The sequence below is a fragment of the Sphaerodactylus townsendi genome, linkage group LG05, assembly GCF_021028975.2.
Source record: "Sphaerodactylus townsendi isolate TG3544 linkage group LG05, MPM_Stown_v2.3, whole genome shotgun sequence".
Taxonomy (NCBI): domain Eukaryota; kingdom Metazoa; phylum Chordata; class Lepidosauria; order Squamata; family Sphaerodactylidae; genus Sphaerodactylus; species Sphaerodactylus townsendi.
Genome location: NC_059429.1, coordinates 34841008 through 34858494, shown reverse-complemented (window position 1 = coordinate 34858494; position 17487 = coordinate 34841008). Strand labels below are relative to the sequence as shown.

Below are 17487 nucleotides of genomic sequence, written 5' to 3'. Positions count from 1 at the left end.
GTAAATATTTGGCCATAGCCAGATGTATTTATTGGCAAGGAGTTAACAGGAAGCAAAATGGTGCAGCATGGGGAGTGATCTGAAAATCTGGGCAGCATGAGTGCTGTTTCCCAGAGGCAAGCAAATTCCTCAGCCCGCCTGCTAGAGGAATTGACCGTGACAGGACAGATTGGAGCAAGGGATGCCAGTTGAGCGGTGGACCCCTTCCTTGCGCCCGTTCCAATCTGCCGCTAGGGCGCAAGCCTGGTAGCCCCTGCCAGGCATCCTAACCTCTGGCTCGCTTCACCCCTGCCTCTTAAGGAGGCGTTCCAACAGGAGAGCTCCCACAGTTCCCCTTTCCCAGTTGATCACCCCCAATGAACAACCCACCAACTGACTATTACATAACGTAAAGCAAACACAAGAAACAACGTAAAAGCATGCAAACAGGGATGGGTGGGCAGTTTTGACTTCGGCCGTCCAGGCAATATTGGCCTTGCCCGTGTGGCTGCCTTTTATATCCGGGCCTCCTTTTGGCTCCACGGGAACGTGGAGTCAACCAGGGCCCAGCCCCCGCACATGTGCGGGCTGGGTCCTAAGACCCTCACTCAGGCGGCAATGCAGCTTGTGCCGGGGCCCACCCGCCCGCAATGGGCAGACCTGATCGAGCCGCGGGCCGCACTTTCTGCACAGAACTTACAATAGGAATGACAAGAATTTCCATAATTGTCTATTCCCTATAAATAGGCTATTAGGTTTGCAACAAAAAAATTAAAGTATAGAAAGAATGCATTAGGCTTAGAAGGATCAGCTTTCAAGATCTGCATTATGCTAGCCCCTTGTTTATTGTATACTTATCTTACATTTATGTAAATAGTTTTTTGTTTGAGATATATCATTGTAAGGGCATAAAAATTATTGCTGTATTTTAAAAAAATAATTGTGAAGGTATTATACCGATGTAATTTTAAAGTATTATTTAAGAAAACTGTGTTTCATAGTACTTGAGCCTTAAAGGTGCAGAATATTCTTTTTGATTAACATCTGGAGATTGGCAACCATAGTGATGGACAACAGTTATTCAGCTGTGAATTGTAAAAAATTACATACATATTTTTAAGGAAGTGCCACGGACATGAACACAGGAAGACAAAAAATGAAAACATATTTTACACAATTCTTTTAATTTCTTTTTCAAAGAGGCTCCTCTACATTTTAAAATGTGCCAAGTTACTCAGCCTCTTCATTAGACACACATACCTTCATTGCATCAAGGGCAAGCTTTAAGTTGGTCTTCTCCATTGGGTCAGTTGTGTGTTTCACCAGCTCCTATATCACAAAACATACAGTTATTTCTGACGACAGCCAACTGCCATTCAAAACAGTTCACACTTATTTCAGCCAGATAAGAATTTATTTAAAAACAAGGTCATTTTGCCTTAGGCTGAAAAGGGCAGGCTGAACCAATTACCTGCAGAAATCTAGAATGCTATCCATGTATTACATCCCATGTGATTGTATTCAGGACACAGATCACATTTTAGACATCAAATGTCTAAAGACAACTCCCAAACTACAGTTTTGGAGACTAGAAGATTTCAGGTTTTACCTGCAATTAATCCATGTAAACCAAAATAATCCAGTGCAAAAGATAACCTGCTTGATTAAAATGCAATGTAAAAAAATGAAAACAACAGAGCAACTAGATAAAGCTGTTTATTTATTACCATCTTGTCTCCTTAAGTAGATGGAGCGTGGGCACAATCTTATCAAGTGGTAAAGAATCACGGTAAAAACTTTGCTATATGTTTTTAGTATCCTCTAAATACCAAAGAGCTTTCACTCGGATTTAGTTTAATGCTTTATCATCAGCTCTTTTGGAAGGAAGATATGCACATATCCCTTACTGTCAACATTTTAGCTCTGCCAACTGGACATGGTTGAAACAGTCAGTTACACATTATTGTATTGTCCCTTGTATAAGGTCATTTGGTATGTATATACAGCTCCAATCTTATCCGGCTTTTCAGACAGACCTGATGAATTTTATCCTCGTTTCTCCTCCTTTCACACTGTTCTACTTAAACTACCTTTAAGGTGGCCAAATTTTGTACTTCAACATATTCAATAAGGCAGCAGCTGGTTAAAACCTAATCCAGAGGGCTGGTGGGGATGGCACCACTCCAGCACAGCCCTGGCCTTTCCAAAGAAAACAAAAACCCCAGTGAGGGCCCTCCATGGCCAGCTCCATCAGCACATGGGGGGTTGGATGGGCAGTGGAAACTGACTAAGATCGGAATCGCCACCTTGCCCACCCTTGGCCACACTGCACAACTTTCTCCATTAGTGGGCATGGGCAGCAGCTTCTGGGTCAGTGCTGCAGAGTCGTGCGGTGCTCGGCCACCAGGATAAGTCTCCCTCTGCCAGGATAAGTCTTCCTTCTGCATTTGCCCCTTCACTGGCAGGGTGAACACTCATGCTAGCACAGGGCTGCACCAGCTCCAGAGGCGGGTCTGCCCCCCGCCCCAGATTGGGCTATCCACCATCTTATTAATTATGTCTGTACTTTTGAAATCAGCCTGTTATGAGGCATAGCAGTTTTATGATTTCTAGATATGGTGATGATGTCATCTGTGTGGCCACTCTGGCAGATCTATGATGGTGAAAAATAAAAATGATTATGGCTTTCCCTGCAAAAATTCACTTTTATGCCTATTAGTGGGAAAATATTACATCACATCCACCATCCACCAAATTTAAAAACCATTTTATATTTTATGATATGATTTTGGGATAGGTGGAACTCTATTACAAAACTTAACTAATATTCATTAAATTAATATTATGACATATATACTCTTCTCATACACACAACTATCAAAGAAGGTGATCTGAAATCACTTTATATCTCAAGAGCTCTCAATTTAAATTCCTACCATTCATACCTTTTATCCTTTCTTTCATACTTTTTATTCTACTTTCACAGCATAACCAAAGCTACATAAAAGGCCACTTTTACTCCTATTCCAGGTCTGACACCATTATTGGGCTACATACACATTTCTAGTCCCTTGATTATAATTAACCATTAGTAGAACCCAAAGTCCTTAATATCAATAGGCACCAGAGGCAGAACACTGCCTGAAGTATAATTGACAGTTCTCAAGCTTCAGGGAAAGAGTGGAATCTTTGCAAAGTGTTTCTCCCTAAAATAGGTTAAAGGCCTATCTACATATTTCAGGTTTCCACAGATCTATATTTCCTACACTGACTTTCTGTCAGACATCAGCTGTGAGTTCCGCACTGGGAATTCATTTCCCAAGAGTACAAGGGCCTGATTTGGGTCAAGATGGGAGCACACAGGGAGAAGCAGTTCAGCCTCCTTCCCGAGTCATTTTTCTGACCTGAAATGGCCTTGGGGACCATTCCCCCCCCTAGAGAAACCCACATATATCCAGGGATGGAGGGAGAGGAAACTGTGCCCAGGGCACAACCTGCCCATGTGCGCCCCCTGCCCTCACCCTGCCCACTAACACCCACACCCTGCCAACGTCACACCCCTGGGAGTGGGATCTGGGGCAATTTTTTTACCCATACGTGATGCCAATGGCGTGCGCCCCACCGCATTGCTGCTTTGCCACTGCATATACCCCATCAGAACACATGTTCCCCAATGGGGGAAACAGCACTCCTGGGGCTGTTTCAGATCAGGGGGAAAACTCAGGGGAAAGGGCTTAAGCCTCTTTTATGAGCCAAGCACTGTGGTCCTGATCAAAACTAGGTTGTTGCATGCTTGGGAAATATATTCCCAAAATCATTTAATTTCTAGCCAGAGGCACACTTCAGTAATGCTATAAGTTCAATCTGAATATAGTGTAAATACTATTCCATTCGAAGTTTTTTCTAATTAAAGCACAGCTATTGCATTCTTAATATAAACTAAATCCACAAAACCCTATGCCATCCATCCATCATTGTTCCATAGATAATTAAAAGAGAGCAATTACATGGGTCCATAAACATTACCCCAAAAGTAAGGAGGTCACGGGCAAGGAGCTCCTTTTGCGATGAAGCTCAAAAAATTTCCATATTTACTGCATTTTAAAATCATCTCCTAACAATAGCTAACCTTACCACTTGATAAGGGCGATACTCCTGATGATACCAGCCAGGTTTGGTGAAGTTTGGTTCAGGGGGTCCAAAGTTATGGACCCCCAAAGGGGGTGCCCCACCCCCCATTGTTTCCAATGGGAGCTAGTAGTAGATGGGGTTACCCTTTCGAGGGCCATATCTTTGGACCCCTTGAATCAAACTTCACTAAACCTAGTTAGTATCATCAGGATAGTCTCCTGTGGACATCACCCAGGTTTGGTGAAGGTTGGTTCAGGGGGTACAAAGTTATGGACTCCCAAAAGGGTTCCCCATCCCCCTTGTTTCCAATGGGAGCTAATAGAAGATGGGGGCTACATCTTTGAAGGTCCACAACTTTGGACCCCATGAACCAAACTTCACCAAACCTGGGTGGTATCATCAGGAGAGTCTCTTAAAGATACCCTGAAAGTTTGGTGCTGCTAGCTTAACAATTGCACCCCTGACAGCAGGCACCCTCCAAATTTCCCCAGATTCTCCTTTTAAATCCACCCCCTTCGGCATGGATTTAAAGAGAATCTGAGGTCCCCAGATTAAACACTGAACATGATAATGTTTCAGGATGGGGGATAATCCACCCAATGGTGGGATTCAAATAATTTAACAACCGGTTCTGATGGTGGGAAATCAAATAATTTAACAACTGATTGTTTACAAGCACCATTTTAACAACCGGTTCTGCCGAAGTGGTGCGAACCTGCTGAATTCCACCACTGAATCCACCCCAAAACAGCATCACTTTCAATGCTGTTTTAACTGGGGACCCCAGATTCTCCCTTTAAGATGGATTTAAAAGGAGAATCTGGGCTCCCTAATTTAAACACCATTGAAAGTGATGCTGTTTGGGGGTGGATTCCAGCATCACAGCAGCCGCCCATGGCGCAAAGCTCAGATTTTGCACAACAGCCAGTTGATTCTGGCTATGAAAGCCTTCAACAATAATTTTTTTTAAAAGGTGGGCTGTTGAGGCAAACTGCCAGTCCAGGTGCTTCCCGTCTGCAATACATATAACAATTTCAGTCTCCAATGTTCTTTATTCACAAAGAAACCATCTAAGGCAAAAGGCTATCCCCTCCTCTCAAGGTTTATCACCACTTGGGAAAGTGGGTAACTAAAAACAATACTTCTGCCAAAATCTTCCCTTGAGAAATTAAGTTTAGAAACCCAGATGCGTTAGAATTGCTGTTTCTTCTGATTTCTACAGTTATAAAGCTTTTTTGCACAAATTCTGTACATCTGTAAAGAAGACAAAATACTCTGAAAGAGTTTCAGAGAGTAGCTGTGTTGGTGTGCAATAAAACTGCCTGATTTAGAGACCAAAAAGATTTTTAAGGTATAAGCCTTTGAGAGTCAAAGCTCCCTTTGCTGAATATCCTTTGAAAGAGTTGTTATTTTTACAATAATTGATACCTCCATCGATTAATTTTAAAAGAATCATGATGATTTTACTTTGAGAAGGAAATACAAAAGTGCTACTATCAGATTTACTTGGGGATTTTTTTTTACAAAAAATTTTTGAAGCATTTTGACAACTGCACTTTATTTAGAGGTATTTGAGGGAATGCAATACACACAATGCAGCTAAATGCTGTGAAGCAAAATACAGCTTTCTGCTCAGGTAGAAGCTCTTTTTCAAACGACATTTTATAATTATCAGCACTGCTGACAGACTAATGGAGTAACATATTTCTTTGCAACTGAACTAATGAGTCTCCCAGCACAGCTATCAAATGATATTTATAAAACTCTCCAGCCTCATTAAAGGACTAACTGCAGAAGCTATAAGCTTTGTAGGCTATAACTAGAAATATCCAAAATAAATACAGTTTTATTAGAACCAGGCTCAGGAAGAAAACAGTCCAGAAAGTAGTTACTTATCCAGTGCAGTACAGGTGTGGCATTTCAAATACCATCAAAGTTAGGGCATAGTTTTTGTTATTGAAAGTATTAGCTAGAGGAAGGGGAGTTTGCGGTTGTGAATCCACTGTATTATTATCCAATAGGTTTGGGCTATGTACAACCAGACTGTGTGTTGGATCCAGTCATGCACAAGTGGAAACATAAATCAACTCATTATAGTTCCATTTGTGCAGGATGCTATGCAACATCTAGAATTTTACTCCCCGTGTGTTATGGTGCCTAGAAAACAATTGCACAAGATTTTACACAAGCAGAAATACACTAAGTCTGACTTAGAACAAGCACCCACTACAGTCTTTCTCACATTTCTGCTTGTACAAGACCTCTAGTGCAAGTAGAAATTGTGTGCTGGATCGGAGTTCAGGAAGATGGTGCCTTGATCCAGGAGTCCTTGAGAAGTGCTCCTGATGTCTCCCACAAAGAGAGCTTATTAAGCAGGTTTAGGTGAGAGGTAGTACATCTAGCCTCCCAAAGGGTCTCTAAATGCGATAGGTGGGGGGTGGTAAACTTGATTAATACCCCTCTCTGTTGATATCTAGACAGTGGGACAATAGTAGCTGGCCAGCTACAGAGGCTTGCCCCCCCCCCCTTTTCTTCCTTGTTATTCTACTTTTCCCATCATAGACTTCAATGGGGCTTTCTGTTATGCCCAGCTGGCTCTGTGGTATAGAGGTTTCAATGGGAGGCACTGTGGTAAGGGTCTTGCTCTGGGTGGGGGCATTTCCTGTAGGGCTGCTGGTGTGAGTCTCCTGAAAAGAGCCAGCCAAATTTGCTAAAATGTGTGTGGGAGAGGAAAATGCTCTGAGCACCCAGTTGAAGGTGAACCTGATGCCCACAGCATTTGGTGTGAGGACAAAATTAGGGTTGGTGTGAGGACAAAATTAGGAAAGAGAGTTGGTGGGGGAGAACCATGTATGTTTTGCTGGGGGCGGGGTGTGATTTGTGAGAGATGATGCTGACATTTGTTTGGTAAATGTTTTGCTGGGGTGATTTGTGAGAGATTTACATGCTTAATATCCACTTGCACTGGCTTGGAGTTGTTTCTCAGGCTAACAACCTACCTCATAGGGTTGGTGTGAGAACAAAATTAGGAAAGAGAGTTGGTTGGGAGAGAGCCATGTATGTTTTGCTGGGGATGGGAGCTGTTTTGTGAGCTGGTGCAAAAAATCATTATTTGGTCATGGTGGGGGAGGGTGGCCACCCATACCGGGGGGGGGGGGGCAGCTCAGGTTTTGTCCCCGGGCTCCAGTTTGCCTAGATTCGCCTCTGGTTACTAGATTAACAATTTCACATTTGGATTCTTCAAGGACTTGGTTATTGATTTTTAGTTTTCCCCAGTAAGTCTAGAACTTCATCTCTCATCACCTCTAATTGTCTCAGTTCATACATACCCCACACATCATAGTGAATACAGATGCAAAAAAATTAGTTTCTCTGCCTCATCTTCCCTTTGTAATCCTTTTATTTCTTGTTCATCCAAAGGCTCAGCTGTGTCTCTGGCTGGTTTTCTGTTCTGGATATATATTTCAAGAACAGCTCACTGTTTGTCTCGATGCTTTTAGCAATCCACACCTCAAATTCTCTTTCTGCATACCTAATTATTAACTAATACTTATTTGGCCAGGCCCTGTGCTCTCTTCCTTTCACTTGATTTTCGTTTTTAAAAAGAAGCTTTTTTGCTTTTTATGGCTTTCTTAACCTGAATTGTTAACTCTGCAGGAATTCTTTCTGATTTGATGGTACTTTTCTGAACCTGGGGAATGCATTCTATTTGGGCTTCAATTTCCCTTTCACCTCCTTTTAATTATTTCCCTCATTTTTATACAATTTACTCTTTTGAAATTAAATGTTATTGTTTTGGACTTGAGATGAACTTTCCTTTGTCAAGTAAGCCAAAGCATGGCAGTCACCACTCCCTGTTGGTGCAGCAACATCTACATCTCTCACCAGACATTGAACCCTGCCTAGACCCAAGTTCAAGATCACCAGCCCTCTGGTGGGCTCTGTGATTAACTGCTCCTGTAAGCAGTCATTAATTATGTCTACAGTGTGACTTAAGCATGTTTATGTGAAGGACTGTAAAGCAATATTGCCAGCTTTAGTCATCTTGCTTATTCTGTTTTACATGCGAAGTCAGAAAAGGCGATATGCTAGCATCCTCTGTTAGTGGCTGAGTACAGACAAAAACAGTAAATATGGATACTCTTTATTGATATACCCTTATAATTAACATACCTGAAGCAGTAGATGGTATTTCAGAACTCGCTGCATAGGAACCACAAGCAGATCCCGCAAAGTAAACTTCCCATTATTGGCTCTTTTCGAACATTCCTAGTTAGGTGCAACAATGAAGGCTCCAATATAACAACAGCAAGTCAGACAATGTATACAGGGCCACTAATTGTAAAATGTTATATATGTGTGTGTGTGTTTGTTTATAAAATCATCAGAATATGTTAAGGGCCCATAATAGCCTAAATTTACACATATGTCATTGCACATAGATAACAAAAATGGGTTCCACAAGATTATTTTTGACATTTGTTGTGAGGTTTTTGGATTATGCAGCTGTGGCTTGAATATCTCTATTCCTGTGGTTCACAGATCCGTTAAGCACATCCTATTAATGTTTTTATTACAAGTCTTTTTTTGTTGTGGATGGTGACTGGAGCTTTTGTGTAAGTAACAGTGTGCGTGAGTTGGGTTTTCTATAGACTTTGTGGCACAAAACAATAGAATCCCTACCACCAAGATTATATGGTCTTCCAAAAATGCACAAAGACTCCATACTACTCGGACCTATAGTAAATACCATAAGATCACTTACATATGAACTAGCAAAACTCTTAGCCACATATCTACAAGCACACATAGGGCAAACTACAACTTTTATCAAGGATTCAGCTCATTTCACCAGTAAAATCAGCTCAGTTAAACTAACTCACTTAAAAACATTAATAGAATGTGCTAAACGGATCTATGAACCACAATATCTCTATGAGGAACTGAATCCTTTAAAATGGGCTTTACAAGCAAATGGCTTCTCTATGACTGAAGTCAAAAGAGCCATAAAACAAAAGAAAAAAGTAGACACACTTGAGGAAAAACAACCCAACATTGAAAAAGAATACTTACCCTATATAAAAGGGACTGACAAAATAGGAAACTTGATGGGAAAAAAACAACCTACAGCCAGTCTACAAACCCACCAAGAGAACACAACTAATATTGCGATCAGTGAAAGATAAAGGATACCCACTCACTTCTGCAAGCGTTTACCATATTCCATGCAGATATGGACAGGGGTATATTGGAACTACAAAATGTAGCATTATCACAAGAATTAAGGAGCATAAAAGACACTGCAGACTTTACCAACCTGAGAAATTTGCAATGGCAGAGCATACACTAACTCAACACAGACACAAAACCTTACTTGAAGAAACAGAAGTGCTTGACAGGCCCAACAATTACTGAGTCAGATTACACAGGGAAGCCACTGAAATACATAAGCATCTGCACAGTTTTAATAAAAAGGAATAAAGTTTGAAAATAAAAAATCTGGCTACCTGTACTAAAAGAAATCAAACGCAAATTTTAAAAATCTTCAAAAGATTCCTCAAATCCATATCCTCTTCCTCTTTCTGAACAGCTGACATTTAACATCATAAACATTCCATATGCACCACTGTGAGAAAAGGCTTATAGAGAAAACCTCTAAAGATGCTAGCCACAGGTGCTGGTGAAACATCAGGAATAAAGATATTCAGACCATACATACCCAAAAACCTCACAACAAATATTTAGCTCCAGTGATAAAAGCCTCCAAAAATATACTATTTTTGACCCATGAGAATCAGACAAGTTTTGGTCAAATGGCCTTTTTCAGTGGTAAAAGGTAAAATATGTAACATCCAGACTAAAATTATTACACTTTTTATGACTGAGGTGAATTGGCTGCTGAAAATGAAAGAACAAGGAAAAAAAGAAATTATAAGTTAATAACAAGAACAAGTAAACAATACATTGGACATTCATAAAGGATCATATGCCAAAAAAAAGTAAAGGCTTACTATAAAAAATAACCTGGAATGGTACCTGAGTATTCGACAAAATTCAAATATAATTCCAGTATGATTAATATTTTTTAAAATACATTTATCTGGAATGGGCCCATATACTTGAAGACTGACCCCCACTTTAGTTCTACAGTAAATTATAAGATACAAATTGGAATGTAGAGTTTCTACTGTAAGATGTAATATAAGTTTACCTCCAGTTTCAATTTAACATCTTCTTTTGTCTTGGAGATACTGTCTAAACAGGATATGGCTATTTCTACTTGACTGCAGTACTGCCCATAGATGAGCAACCTACATAAAGACAACAGAAAAACAAACAATGAGTGGTTATTTAAAAGTTGTCTTATACTTGATGCAGGCCAATTACAGACTGTATATCTGGCTTTACATGCATAATAGATATATTGGGTGGAGGAAGGAATCTGCACCCCAAGCCAAAGAGGGTTGTTGTTTCCAGCTGCCATGCTTCATCTATCATGCCTAGCAACCTTTCACTGACTGCCACAACCACACATTTGTGATTCTCAGTAATCATTATGGGAATTTTTTGCAATCAAAAATTTGTCTGTGAAGGCAGTGTGAAGGCAGTGTTAAATGCCCATATTTTATTAGACTGAAAATGGAATTCTAAAAGCTTTTTAACAGAACATGTCTTATCATAATTTGTTATGCTAATCAGCAGATTTCAAAGGGTGCGATGAATAATGGTCAGCAGTGTGGGATTAAGCACTAGATTAATTACATTCAGCCCCTTTTTATGGAAACAGCAAGTCCAGAATACCCATTTTCCAGTCAGAATTTAAGTCAAGATAACAATACCCAGCAGCATTTTAAAAATGTGATTAAGTTCAGATTGACTTTTAAAAACAGATTTTAATAAGCAACAGAAAAGACAATATAGCAGTTTCAAATTCCTTTGTACAATAGTTATTGAAGAAGAAGAAGAAGAAGAGGAGGAGGAGGAGGAGGAGGAGGAGGAGGAGGAGGAGGAGTTTGGATTCATATCTCCCCTTTCTCTCCTGCAGGAGACTCAAAGGGACTCGCAATCTCCTTGCCCTTCCCCCCTCACAACAAACACCCTGTGAGGTAGGTGGGGCTGAGAGAGCTCAGAAGAGCTGTGACTAGCCCAAGGTCACCCAGCTGGCATGTGTGGGAGCGTACATGCTAATCTGAATTCCCCAGATAAGCCTCCACAGCTCAGGCGGCAGAGCTGGGAATCAAACCTGGTTCCTCCAGATTAGATACACGAGCTCTTAACTTCCTACGCCACTGCTGCTCCTTGCTGTTTTAAATACTGTACTGTTGATTATTTTATTATTGTACTTGGATTCTATGTTGTTGCTACCCTGAGCCCTGTTGGGGAGGGCAGAATATAAATATAAATAAATAAATAATATTTCTTGGTTTTAAAAAATAGCTTTTTATAGCCACAATATTTTCTCTAAAGCAATAACAAGAAGCCTTTTTGGCCCAAGTGTGAGCTTCTAACTCTGATGGTGTTTGTGTGCTGGTAAACAAAACAGAGAGAGAAAGAAGCTGAACTTGATCAGACACGCTGGCAGCAAGCTGTGCTCCAGCAGCGCTGTCAGCACTTCAGGGGTTCACCTCAGCCCACTGGGTGAATATCAAGCCCTGCTTGCTGAGCAAAATACCTAGAGTACGGCTGATTATCACACATGCCAGAAATGGCCTATCCAGTACTAAACCATATACTCTTTCTTTATCTTTCCCACTATTGCTGTGGATGCAGTTGTTCGACATATGAAAATACACAGTTGTATTTTCAGGTGGAAAACTGGTCTTCTAGGGACTATAAATTCTGAGGCCAGCCAAGCCTAAGAAGCATGGACTGTATATATAGAGACACAAGGCAATGAACTAATTGGTATATGCAATTACTTCTAGGGACTATACCAGGTGGGGGGAAAATCACACAATTAATTACATGTTCCCATTAATTTTTTTAAAAAAATTCTATCTATGGAAAGCTGATGTCAGGAAGAAAGGAAGTAAATACCTTCGAATCATACAATCATAGCATCATAAAGTTGGAAGAGACCCCAAGGGCCATCAAGTCCAACCCCCTGCAATGCAGGAACACACAATCAAAGCACTATCAGTCCTGGATATACAAACTGACTTTGTGTATGGACTATTATTTTTACAAAGTCTGCATTTAAACGTGCAAAAACCACCACCCTTGTATTCTGAATTGGTAGATCACTACGCAGTAATATAAACTGGTGTGGAAAATTACTGGGTCCCAGAGAACACAATTTTCCTATATCGTTTCCCTTTGAGACTCTGAGGAGGAAGTGTGTAGGGATAGCAGCTTCAGTCTTGCAGCCACTAATTCCAATCACCCACCCACTTCTGCAATTGAGTACAATGCAAATAGTGGATGTCCAGATAGTGGGTACTGAAAAGATAGGCAGGAGAAGGGAACCAACAGTATTTTGCCCCAGTTAACAGTGGGAAGAACCATGACTGTTGATAGAGCATCTGTTTTTCATAAAGAAGGTCATTTCAATCCCTGGCATCTCCAGTTAAAATGATAAGGTAGTAGGTGATCTAAAAAACCTACACCCAAGATCTGGAAGAGTTAATGCCAGTCAGGGTAGATAATATGGACCTTGACAATCTCAGTATAAGGCACTTTCAGGTGTTCATAAAAGAATGTGGTAACTTAAAGTCAGGAGCAGGAGAGTGAAAATATGTTCAAAAGAGCCTGGCCATCTTTTAGCCATTATATCTCATGTATCTTATATCTCAGATAATAATATAAATATAATAAGATATAATAAGAAACAATATCTTAAGTGAAATATGACTTATTATTGCAAAAAGAATACAGTAACAAAATACAACATGGATCCATGTTGAAATGAAGGACATTCTACAAAACCCCTCAAAAACTCAGTTTAGCTCTCAAAATATTTCAAGTATTTCTCAAGCAGCATGCTAAAATTCATAACAGGAAATCAACACTAGTTTTCTAAAGAACAGTATTAAGAGTACTGTCCACATCAAAGTCATTGGTAATGTGCACTTTGAAAAGAAGAAGAAAATCAGACTATTACCTTTCCTTGTAGCTAATAAAAATCTGATAGAGGTTTTGGTCATTTTTGTTTGCAATTGACTCGTGAATATCTTGTGTTAAACTTCTGTGGATTTTCACCAAATCCTAAAACAAAACAAAAGTCTATAAAAGTGTCCATGTCAATTACTGGAGCTATTTTCACCTATGTCCAAAATATGAAATTGTACAATAAAATCATTCATTAACTGATTGTATAGAAATCAGTACACGCCACAGATATGATATCTAAAATGCAGAAATAAAGGTTTTTATTACTATAATACCATAAAGAAGGCACATTAATTGGCACCATGAGATTAACGGCCCAATCCAGGGAAGGGTCGAATTGCCACTTAGATGCAGTATGGGACATGCAAGTGCATTTCCCCCCTCTGTCAGTGTGAGGGGCACCCTCACAGAGAGGGGAAGGATGATAGGATCCAGGCACCCCACAGCTCTGTGGCAGTGAAACTCAGGAGGTGGGTGCCAGGAGGTCAGGCCAGGGCATTCCTGGGGATGGAGCCAACTTTAGTTGGCTTCCACCTGGGCTTCAGAGCCAGAAGCACCGGGGCCATGACCTTGGAGTTATACCACCTGAAAGGGCTTTCTGGGCGACCAGGGATTTATCTGTAATGGTTGCCTTTCTGCGCTGCCTGGAAGTTCTTAGAGGGTGGCGTGGCAGCAGCACCATCCCCTTTCGATTGGGCTGCCCATGGTTATTCATCTATTCAATAAACTTTAAAAGTTTATTAGGTTTGGTGCAGATGTAATGCTACTTGGGAATAAGAAGGTGAGTAGAACAAAGAGCCTTTCCCTGTTTTCCCTTTTGTGTAACAATTTCACACACACACACACCCTCATCAGGGCAGTGGCATATCTGCCTAGGGATGGGGGGTACCCTCTGTCCCCAGGTGCCACTAATCTGGTTACATGGGGGGCGCAAAATCATCCCCCTATATGACCAGGAAGATGGCAAGGAAGACCAGGTCTTCCTGCTGCCTCGCCGTCTTCGGGCGCCCTCAACCCCACCCATGTTGTCATTGACGTGGCCGGGGCCAAGGAAGCCCAAGGACAACCCCCCCAAGCCTCGCCCCCCTCCCAGCTGCCAGTCAGCAGTTCCTTCTGCCCTCACTTGAGGGTGGGGCCTCACCCCCAATTCCCGCCCCCGTGCTTATAAAAGCAAAGGAGCCAAGGATGGAGCCTTTCAGTTGCTTCTGCTCTCCCCAGAGTGGGTACATTACACTGTTCAGTTTACAAGATCACACAGGCAATACTTATATCAGAAAACAAAATGCTTTGGAAGGCACTGAGCCACAGCCAGATGGAAAAAGCAGTAGATATTGCTATTTGCAATTAGTATAGACACAATCCATGTGTTTTCAGGTGTCTACAGAAAAATAAAATGTATGTTCTCAAAGCTGTACAGGATAGCACTAAAGCAAAAGAGAAATGCTGGTAATGAATGAAACGCAAGCAACTCTCCATGTTCTTCCAGCTCTTCTAGAAGGTCAAATACAACCTTTAGCAACTTATAACAGGTGAAATGTCAAGCATTAATTTTGTTGCATCTACACTATATGCAGGTATAAAGCAGTGAACCATCAAATGCTCTGAAGACCCTGCACTGAATTGCCTTATACATACCAAGCACCTCCATTGTATGTTGATATACAGCAGTGAAAAGAGTCAAATACTGTCTTCGCCAATCATCTAGAGATCTTTCACAGTGGCCCTTTCTGCACGGGCCAATAAAAGCAGGGAAAGGCATGTTGGCCAGGGCGTGTGCCTCCGTATGGAAGCGCACTTTTTTATTTTTCTATGTCTTTTTCTGGTTTCCCTGCCAGCCTGCAAAGCGCAGCTTCATTTCCCCTGCATGGCTCCACAGATGGGAGCCAGGGAAGCGGTTTTTGATAATCGTGTTATGTGCAATTCTCGTGTTTTAGCACAGCTCACACAGCCACAGCCATTCACTCGGCCATGGCAAGTATGTTAAAACAAAAGAATCTCACATAACACGATTATCATTTAACCCACCCTGTGGCCAAAAGCACAGGTGAAGGGCAGGTTAGAACCATGTTAGGGGCGGGAACCGTGCAAAGTTCCCGCCCAACACAGGTTTTTTCCCGTGGTTATCCCAGGTTTATTGGCCCGTGCGGATAGGGTCAGTGTGAGGTAGACCTGGTTTTACCTTGTCTTTATGTCACTCTGGTCCTTAGGTTTTGCATCCTGACATTATCCAAGGCACTAACCCATGCTATACTCACACAGCTATAAAACAGATGTTTCTAATGTACTCATTTGACCATCCCCATAGCTTCTTCTCCCTCCAACAATGGAAAATAAAGCATCCTGCAGACTGGTAAAGGCTGCACCCCTTTCTCCCCAAGTTTGGATCCTTATATGAAGGAGAGATAGTCTGCTCCCACTCTTCCATCTCCCCATAACATCCAGCAGACTGGTAGAGATCCTGATCCTTTCTCAGCCAGACATCTTTAGAGTTCTTGCTAACTTGCCCCAAACCAAACAGAGAATCAACTGGTGGGTGATCAGGCAAGCAGAAAAGGGCAGGACTAATGGCTAAGGCAGAATTTGATTTGTTGGTAAGTCTGTCAGTCTTTACAAGTGCAGTTGAAAGGATGTTCTTTGTATATTACACCTGACTTCCCTATAACTGTGTACTCAAACACCATTTTGCAGCTTTCTACCAGTACGTAAACAAATTCCTGTCTTTTAATTCAAATATTACTTACAGCTATGTTGATGAATATAGTCTCAAACTCAGACGACGTTAGAAACTTTTTCAATGGCACCATAAAATACTGCAGGGGGAAAAAAAATAAATACTAGTTCCCTTACCACATATCTCCACACTTACATAAAAAATGTCTGAATGTATCAGTTTCAAAGGCACCATTTAGGAGGGTAAAGAATGATAGTCATTTTTATTCTCTTATTCCTGTGTCTTCAGTAGACATATTTCAGGTGTACCACTGGTCAAATCACTGACTCAGCAAACTGAGTGATGACTGTTATAAACCAAGGCTTTCAAAACATCTAATACCTCATGTATATTTTTTTCTGAATTAAAACTAGAGGCACAATTTAATCTTAAACTCAAACCATGATTACTTTTACACCTAAGGTTGGCTTTATACATCAGTGAATATCACACTACTGCAATCCTCCATTGCCTGTCCTGCCCAGGAGTAGAATGATTGCAACAGTACAATATCTAGCAATCCATGTTGAAATGAAGGATTGCCCAGCCTCAGTGAACCTAACCCCATGCCCTTTTCTCCTGTATGAATAATTAACCTGGCTGAACATCCTCAATGGACAGAGGTAAGCCTAGAAAAGAAGTTGTTCGCAGAAGCAACAGGCAGCCTCAACAACTTGAGTGGTTGTGCTGTCCCTCTGTATCTAGGGTGACTGAAGAAGGCAACTACACACAATGCAAGCAGACAGAATTACCAATTCTTAATGAAACATGATTGGATGGAGGCAAGGCTCAAGCAGTGGACCATGCCGCCATAATGGGCAACCTCAGTTTTAGTAGAACTTTGGACTCATGGAAATTTATTTTAGAGATAGGATCACGGCTCAGTGGTAGAGCATTAACTTTGCAAACAGAAAGCCTCAGGTACAGTCTCTGGTATTTCCAGAAAAAGGATAAGGTACTAAATGATGTGAAAGATCTCCCTGCCTGAAATCCTGGAAAGCCTCAGCCAGTCTGATCAGACTCAATGGTCCAACTCGGCAGAAGGCAGCTTCATGTGTTCCTGTGGTATACTTCTGTGTTCAGGACACCATTCAAGAACAATTAAGTGGGCCTTTCTAAACACTGCAATAGTTACGTTAAGTAAATAATCTCCCAAAAAGTACAAGGTCAGGTTATGTAATTTAATCCTGACTACATTCAAGAGAGGGCCTCTGCATGTTACTCTGTTTCTTTCCTGAAATGTCTCTGGCTCCTGAAATGGCACTCCTGGTCAACTGTACCTTTTCTATGGACTCAAGCGTTTCTGTGTATTTCTCTTCAGTCTGTTTTATTTCTGATAGGCAGCAGCATCTTATGTCATTCTCAGGATACTTCTGCAAAACCAAAAAGATGCTTGTTGTAAATTCAGGACATGTTGCATTGGAACACTTTTCAATAAGAATGGTTTGCTTGAGAAAATAATCAACACTAGTAGGCTATGATTATTTGCATTCAAATTCTTCCATGTTTTATTATGTAAGAAGCAGCGGGCAGCCTTGTCACACAATGTTGCAGAGGAA

The 17487-nt window shown here is 41.1% G+C and overlaps 1 protein-coding gene across 4 annotated transcripts in view; it reads right to left on the bottom strand.

Moving 5' to 3' along the window:
• Positions 1-17487, bottom strand: part of VAV3 (vav guanine nucleotide exchange factor 3) — a 193487-nt gene that overhangs the window by 113014 nt on the left and 62986 nt on the right. For 3 of the 4 annotated variants that reach the window (XM_048497152.1, XM_048497154.1, XM_048497155.1), the window contains exons 6-11: positions 17209-17301; positions 15960-16028; positions 13211-13314; positions 10322-10421; positions 8284-8379; positions 1240-1308 (exon numbers count right to left, since the gene is read on the bottom strand). In XM_048497152.1, the coding sequence (XP_048353109.1) occupies positions 1240-1308; positions 8284-8379; positions 10322-10421; positions 13211-13314; positions 15960-16028; positions 17209-17301 (531 nt within the window). The remainder of the gene's footprint in view (positions 1-1239; positions 1309-8283; positions 8380-10321; positions 10422-13210; positions 13315-15959; positions 16029-17208; positions 17302-17487) is intronic. The other variant, XM_048497153.1, reaches the window with a different exon arrangement.